At 41.9% G+C, this 8,676-nt stretch overlaps 1 protein-coding gene across 1 annotated transcript; it reads right to left on the bottom strand.

The window, feature by feature from the left end:
• Window positions 1-1,544: 1,544 nt before the first annotated feature.
• LOC108103625 (protein disconnected) lies at window positions 1,545-7,467 on the bottom strand. Its single transcript, XM_017209172.2, has 2 exons — window positions 7,010-7,467; window positions 1,545-4,262 (listed from the first exon to the last, which is right to left on the bottom strand). Exon 2 carries the CDS (start codon window positions 4,221-4,223, stop codon window positions 2,523-2,525), a length of 1,701 nt encoding a protein of 566 aa, XP_017064661.1. The 5' UTR covers window positions 4,224-4,262; window positions 7,010-7,467; the 3' UTR covers window positions 1,545-2,522.
• Between the last annotated feature and the right edge of the window lie 1,209 nt (window positions 7,468-8,676).

Raw genomic sequence — 8,676 nt, 5'->3', positions numbered from 1 at the left:
GGCAGTGTGTGCTTCGTTCTCCACATGAATGTGGAATTTAGCTTGGATTTTGTGGGCAAACACGGCAAGAAATGATGGTTTAATCTTTTGAAATTACATCTGGTTTAAATAATTGATATATCTTAAGATATATATACGTAAAGAGTCAAAAATTTATTTGTTTATCTCTGTAGTTTAGGTTTCTTATTTAGCCTTTAAGGTAGGCTGAACTCTTATGCATCTGAATATGTTTCTATGCTTTAAGTTATTACCAAAGGTTTTTAAAGTTTTTGTGTTTTTTTTATATGTGGTAATAATCACTACTACTATTTTCTACTATAACTAAAAGATAATTTAATGATTTACGCAAATATGATCCCATTTTTTAAGTCGTTAAGAATCAATTGAATTGTTGATGCAGATCAAGAATAACTATCTTTGCACAAATGGAATGTACCATTTTTACCCCAGACATAATTAGTCTCTTTAAAGTAAGCCGTGTCCGATGGGATTGGAAAAAAGAAGAGAATATATATACATATATAGTAGAAGAGAAGAGCGCGGTGTTAATATCGTTGCGTGTTTTATAGAATCGTAAATATGTGCGAGAGGCGAATGAGAAATGTGAGGTTTGTACTGCCGTCTACTTAGGGTCTTTCTATTTGGCCACTTATATTATAAGTTCATGTATCTGTACCTGTATCTCAAAGTGAATGTGTATCTGTATATCTATATGGCTGTAGCTGTATGTGTGTGCGTGTGGATGAGTGTGTAATCCGTCCATAAGTGGCCTCAAATGCCTATCCATAATGATGATGATGATGTGGTTGCCGCTGCGACCAATAGTTGGACATTCATCACGACGATCCGCTGGAGGAATACCATATATATATATGTATTTCAGTATAGGAAAAGTATAGTCATAGCTATAATATCGTTTCGTATAGTATAGTAAAGTTTTGCGGTGCCGAAAACAATTTATGCCGCATGTCACGCCTCTTTTTAAAGATTTCAAGATTCCGTCGGCATCTCGATTTTGCTAGTGGGCGCCAGCGGGAGGGAAAGACACTTTCGAGGGCGTTTCCCATTATAGATCTCATCAGACCAATATTAGGTACACATTTGAATCTGGGGATCCGTTGAGACAAACAAATACATAGCGTTTTTCGTAGAGGAGAAAGGCATGCGAGTTACCACTTCAACGTTCTCAGTACTCTTGATGGACTATGCAAATAAGTAATTATTTTATAATATAATATTTATTAATAATTATCAGGTTATATAAGCAAATCAGCTGTATATATAGGTTCCCTATAAGCATTTCATTAACCATTATAAAAAATATTCAAAATAAATAGTTTATTAATGCCAGTTTCCAATACATTTTATGGCAATGTTTTACCAGAAGTTTATTGCCAAACTGGATTTACTATGAGCATAATTTCAGAACCTATGACTCATATTACCGCAAAAAATACTTGCCTAATTCCTTTAGCACTAAATCCGCTAAAAACACCAACAAAATTACGTATCCGCCCAGAGTACCAATAAAAAATCAATGTTGATTACATGTTTCATTAATTTTGCCATTGTTTATTTGTTAATAAAAACTTAAAATCTTTTTGTAATACAGTACACAATCGTCGGGAGGAATTTTCGTTTGCGAGAGAGCAATAACATTTTTTTCTTTTTCTGTTCACCTACGATCTATCAACCTTCGATGGATTGTTTTTATTATTTTTCCTTTTTTTTTGCGAGGGAATTGGGGGAAATAATCTCTTTTTTAACACACGGGGGATATGTTTCATTAGAATTTGCTTGCTGGTGTTAGTACATCCAAGTTATTTAATATTATTTTGTTTTTATTATAATTATTATTATTATTGGCTACGAAAAAAATTGTCTTAAAACTATTTAATATATGCATTCATAATATATTTCGTTATAAATATCAATACTTCGTTGTACACCGATCCGGGGGGGCAAGGAAAACCGAACCCGTTCCAAAGATCCTCGCTTCTGCACTGCCCAGCCCGCTTTTCAGATGACAGACTTTGTTTTTTGTTGTTTTTTTTTTGGATCCCATCCTGGGATCCCAAGCACACGCACATTCACACTCGTTCTTGATCACACATACATTCACACTGAGGAACGGATTGAATACTATACACTTAGATGTCGCCACTACAGTTTACATTATCCATTAAATATAGGTTTTTAAAAAAAATTCCATATAACACATATACGAGCAGAAAAAGCTTTGTTTCGGAGCAATTCCAGTTTTCTTTTTTTGAAAGAGGTGTTTAGTGGGTGGTTTTTTGGGGTAAAGGTGGGTGTTGCAGAATCGCGCCTGAGGAGGAGTGCCAGCCATTTAATGGTCCAGCTTTGGCACGGCCCCAACATACCACCCAAAACCACCTAGACACAATCCCACACCCCAAACGTATTCTTCTTATAAATACGATTACAAAGAACAAAAAAAAAAAAAGAAAAACAAATTTGACTAAGGAAATCATCTAGAAATCGCTGAAGATCATCCTGATCTAGACGGAAATCGGTGCATTCGTGGCCGCTGGTGATTGCTGTTGCGGCGGCTGTTGGTGGTGTTGATGATGGTGTCCCAGATGGTGATTCAGATGATGACCCAAATGGTTCAGATGATGCTGCTCCTGATGATGTGGATGATGATGGTGGCTCAGGGTTAGGTGGTGATGCTGCTCTTGCTGATGCTGCTGCAGCTGTTGGTGGTGCTGATTAAATTGCTGCTGATGCTGCGTTTTAAGCAGCATCGAGCGATACATCTCGGACAGGAGACTCCACATGGGCGGTGAATCCTTGGCCAGGTCGACGGGTGAACCCGCCGGCAGGAAGGCGGTCGGTGGTGGTTGACTTGTGGCAGCAGCAGCTGCTGCGGCGGCCAACATCTGTGTCTGCAGCAGGCGCAAATGATGCCGCTCCTCGAAGTCCAAAACGGGCATTGGTAGCATTTGCCGCCGGCTGGTCAAGAACGCACTGTCACTTTCCAGGTCCAGTTCCATTTTGATGCTCGTTTGGGGAAGATTAGAGCTGGCAATGGAATTGGCGGAGGAGGAGGCCGCCACCGTGGAGCAAGCGGAACTGGAGGTGGTGCTGTCATGACGCTTCCGCTTACCCAGCAACTGATCCATGGAAAAGGCATCACTGGGCGAACGCTTCTCACGCTCCAGCTCTGGTTCGTGTTCCTTGTCAGATTCCACATCATGTTCCTGCTCTTTGTCGGCCTCCTGCTCCTGTTCAGGTTCCTGTTCTGACTTGCGACGCTTATGAAGGCTAAAGTCCAGCGGCTGATCAGCTCGCTCCTCGTCGGCGGCGGTGGTGCTACTACTGCTGGCCAGGCTCAAACTACAATGCATTTCTTCGTCCTGTTCTTGATCTTGTTCAAGATCCTGATCTTCTTGATCCTCGCTAGATGCCGCCGGACTTGAGCTATTGGCCTGCATGTCAACATACACAAAATCTCCATCATCCTCGGGATCAGCATCTTGCTCATTATCCACCGAACCGGAATCGTTATCCTGACAGCCGGAGGAGAGCAGACCAAGACCATGTAGACCCGTCTGTCCGCCAAACATTACATACGGATGATGGCCATGATGAGGTGGTGGCGGTGGCAGGAGTCCGGGAAACGCAACCGGAAGTCGTCCGGCGACAGCGGCCGCTGCCGCTGCTGTGCCCGGCGAGAAAACCGGAAACTGCTGAGCTGTTCGACCATCATGCGGCGAGATCTTGCGTCGAATATGCGGTGAATGGAGTTTGGGATTCGGATTGGCGCTGTGACGATTTCTTGAACGTCTCGAACTGAACACCATATTGCAGCCCTCTACCGTGCACTTGTGCATCTCCCGAAGATGGACCGCCGAAAAGTGAATCTTTAGGGCACCTTTGTCACAAAACGTTTTAAAACAGATGGAACACTGAACCCTCTTTTTTCCCGTTGCCGGATTGATGAACTGTCCGGCAAGATTGATGGGCGGTGAGCCCCAGCGACGAGGCTTCATTGATGTTCCACTACCATTGCCTGATCCTGAACCAGTTGCCGATCCCGTTCCCGAGCCACTCGATCCACCCGGTGAGCTTGCCGGCGAGGCGGCATTCGTTTGGGATGACGGATGTGACGGTACATGGGAGTGTACATGCTGGTGGGGATGTGGGCCATGGCCCAGCAGATAAGCCGGTGACATGAACGGATTTATTATGTGCTCCATGTCGTCGTATGTGGTGGTAGTGTTGATGACTGTTGGTGCCTGCAAAACAAATGGAAACAGAAACGAATCGTTAGAAGTGTCAATCAGGGTGTGTCAATCAGGAAGTCACTGAATCGGTCAATCCTAATCGAAAACTATTGCTAAATAAATGCCAGGGTGGCTGGACTGTGTGTTGACTGGTGACGGCTACTTGCTGGGCAAATCCGATTGCGCAACTATTGGGAATCGGAATCAACCTTATCGCAGAGAGTCAGCAGTGTGCAAACTTTGGACATGGACATTGACTCCTTGGACCTGAGACATGGAGACATGGGGAACACATTAAATGCGCAATTAGAGTGCGAAAAGTCAAGACAAAATGTCGAATCATTGGAAAGGGAGAAAGTTTATTTGTGCTCAATTAATCAGTGGATTACAACGATTAGTTGGTCCATTGCTTTAAGAACAATTTCCAAATCAAGATTTAATAGGAAAAACATTTAGTGAGACGCGTATTACTCTTTAAAGAGAAATCAACTTAAAAACAACACAAGGAAATCGATTACTAAAAGAATGTATGACAGCTAACACTGATCTATATATTATTGAAATGGTCTCTAAACCTAAATCTCAAGTGTATTACCAAACTCTCAAGTGAAAGCTTCCAAGGAGCTTAACCAACTTTGTGCAAATCCAGCCAGATTTATTGTTAAAGCACACACAACAATAACTCGGACATATATCGGTGACACTGATGTCGGCATATCTTTCAAGTCCGCCAATTCAAAATACAGTAAATATCTGTAATTCATTCTATATCACCTATGAAAATTTGTAGATTGTAAAGTCATATCAAAGGTGATAATGAAATGAAAGTTCTCGAAAATATACATTTTGTATTTCCATTTGCTCCATATTTTGATGTCTTTAGCCTTTTGCCTTTAGCGAATTCCGACTGTACACTAACACAATCGTAGTACTCGTGTAAGTGCACATTGCCTCATTTAGTTGAGCGAAATCTTTTACAGCTTTTTCGGTTCTTCTGGCCATTAAAATCGCCTCTGACAACGTCGACGGCGACGACAACATGCGGCGATCAGTGTCGGACTTCGACTTTGGATCCGATCAGTCGGAGTTAAAGCCAAAGCTAAAGCAAAACAGCTCTAGCTAGCTAGTTTTTCTTTTCTTTTCTTTTTTTTATTATTGTGGGCTCCGTTCGCTACCGTAATTGTGAGGTAAAAATACAAAAAAATAAGAGACAGAAACAAAAAACCCAGGGGCGTCACAAACTGGGGACAATTGCGGTGAGATGCGGATGATGATGGTGATGATCGTGTGTGCGATGTCGTGGCTGGCTATCTGGATTCGATCTCAAAAGTCGAACTACACACTACACATTCGCATTCGCTTGCCCAATGCCAAGCTAAAAAAAAAGATTTAAACCAAAAACCACATAAGACGACTATGGCTCACAGACACAAATGCAGAAAGCCAGGAGATGGTCGCTTTTTATGGGTCTCATTAGTAACGATGACAACAATAGCATTAAAATGAGTGTATGTACACATGGCGAAAAATTTTAAACAAAATAAGGAAAGAAAAAAGCTATATTATCAAGTTCTTAAAGTTGATGGTATTCTACTTAGAAATCAAGTATAAAGGTAAAGAATTGTTTTCTAGTTTTGAAGTTGAAGTTCTTAAAAGAAATTATTCTAAATCGTTTATACTACGATATCAATTTAGAGTAGACCACATTGCATTACAAAATTATTCAATATAATTTTCTCGCTGTGCATCTCGGTCGACAGATCGAGGTGAGTATGCATGTACATGGGTAATTATTTTTGTCAAACGCTTAAAATGTCTTAAGCCACCGAGAGGGTGAAAGGGGAGATGATCGGTGGTCAGGGGGGACAAAAAACCAATCACAACTTTTGATGGCTCTCGGACGAAACGTTTTTTTGATTATCGGCAGCGGCAGTGGCAGCGGCAGGCAGTGGCAGTAAGCAAAATGTTGAAAGTCCCCACAAGACAAGACAAGACAAGACTAAACAAGATTGAAGAATTCAGAGAGCCAAGAGTTTGGAGTTTGAAGCTGGGTGATGGAAGATGCCGAAGATGTAAGCAATCCGGCGGCTATAATTGCTGTTGTAGTTGCTGTTAATAGTAGTACATTATAATAAGCAGTGGTTGATAGATCAAGAGGGTTTTCTAAAAGGGGAGAGCTTTAAGGGGAGTCGTCCGATGGTCCGAAGATGACAACCCCGATGGCTGGACTTCAGCGAAACAAAAAAACAGCTCGAAAGCCGCAGACAAAAATCTTAATTACAACTTTGACATTTGGCGTTTCCCCGAAGACCTGACATTTTTTTTGTTGTTTAATATATATGAATATCTGTATATATTTATTTTGTGCGCAGAAAATGGGAAAATTTTTGATTTCCTAACATTCGATTAATACATTAGACTAACTTTGTGTAATATTCAAAGAACACTTCGTTTTAAAACCAAGTAATCACTTAATTAACCTAATTTTAGAAATTCAATTGATAAATATATATCATTGGACTATTATATCAAGAACAAAGATCATCATTTAAATAATATCAAATGATTTATCAAATGATAAAGACAATATTTTTCCCTGCTCTATATATAAATTTTTATAAAAATTATTAATTTCTAAGATCCTTTTTGAATTTTCAAAGTGCTATATCCACTAGATATTGAATAATATACTTAGTTTCACTGGAATTTTGGATTTTGAAGTGCCGACGGCAAATCAAGATTTGATCAACTATACATACCTTTTGCTAAATTAGCAGCAAGTTGTAGATATTTTGTTTTTTGTATTTTGGTTTATTGCTGATATTGTTTTTATTGTTTTGTTATTGCTTTTCACTTTGTCACAGGTTTGCCATTTAAAAAAAGGTTTCTTTCGTTTGTTTGTTGCTTAAAAGTTATTAAATTCAGTTGGTTGAATTCACTGTTTGAGTTGTGTATTTGTTTTCATGCCGTTTATTTTTGTTGCATTTTTGCGCGATATTAAAAAAGTTGGTCGTTCACTTTGGCGTAATGCACACGCACACACGTGTACATGTGCATATATGTATAGATAGGCAGACACTAACACACACGCACACACGGTAGAGAGAAGTGGTGGCGCGGATATGCGAATATTCGAATGCGAATGCGGAGCAACAAAGATGCGGATGTGCGGAGAGCAGGGACAGCAGAGATCCACTTCTTCGAATGTCGTGGGTGACACTGATTGTCGATTTGTCGTTTCACCAACGAAATTGTGCGCCGGCTGCGACGCTGGCAGCGCAGCGAGCAGAGAGCGAGCGACAAATGCGGAGACACACGGACGCACACAAGCACAGACACGCACGCGGGGTGGGTGACACTTGGCTCTCTCTCTCTCGCTTGCTCCCGCTCTCAGTCTCGCTCGCTTTCTGTCACTCACTCGCACGCTCTTACACCTGAAAGAGTGTGAGAGAGAGCGCTATTGGAATTGGCCTTCGTCACATTGTCGTCGATGGGTCATTTTGGGGCTCTATGCGCGAGCAAGTGAGAGGTCCGCCCGCACTGCATGCTATCTCTATCGGATAGTCGGCAAAGCAGTTCACGGGCCAGAGAGTCAAAGCCACCGCTCTCTTACTCTTGCCATCGAAGAGCAAGGGGTACTGCGTGCGAGCAGTGTAGCAGAGTCGTGCGGCTGTTGCTTGCCCGTTTGCACACTGTCGTCTGAGTGGACGAAACCGTTTCGTTTGGTTGACACATGCGACATGTTGTATGTGTGTGTGTATGGTCAGTGCGGCACAAACTGACACACGCACTGCCGCCAGCCAAAGAGAACGCAGCGCTCGCTCTCACTGCTTGCTGGTATGGGTGTAAGTGATAAGTTGGTGTGAGTATATGGGCTCGGCATTAGTGCGACAGAGTGAGAAAGAGAACAAGAGAAACGAGAGTGAAATGGCAATGGCCACAGTACATCACAAAAACACAAACACATGCATACAGTACGTAATTTGTCGCTGCTGCGACGTCACTTTTTGTCTTGGTGCTCGCCTCTCTTCACCACTCTTCGCTACTTTGGTTCTTCGGTTCCGAAGGTTCTTTTTAAATTTTTGTCATTTGATGTCTTGTCCACTCTATGTGGATACCCTCTGTCCGTCCTTGTCGCACGCACACGAATGGACAGAGCGAGCGGCTCTCTTTGTTTTGCGATTGCGCTGTTTATCTGTGTGTGTGTGTGTGTATCAGTATCTGTGTGGGTGTGTATGGGTGACACTTTGGCAATGGGGGCGATTCGATTCGATTTTTTTCTTTCCCTGTCGCCATACAGCACCAATGGAATTCGAGCACTGGTGACAAAGAAGCGTCGCTGCTGCTTCCTCTTTGCCCACTCCCAGCCCCTCTGCCCATCCCATCTATATATATATATATATCAGATATATATATATAAGTAAAT

This window comes from Drosophila eugracilis, unplaced genomic scaffold, assembly GCF_018153835.1.
Source record: "Drosophila eugracilis isolate 14026-0451.02 unplaced genomic scaffold, ASM1815383v1 contig_2153, whole genome shotgun sequence".
NCBI lineage: Eukaryota > Metazoa > Arthropoda > Insecta > Diptera > Drosophilidae > Drosophila > Drosophila eugracilis.
Note: the sequence above shows the minus strand (reverse complement) of the source record. Positions and strands in the feature narration are given on the sequence as shown.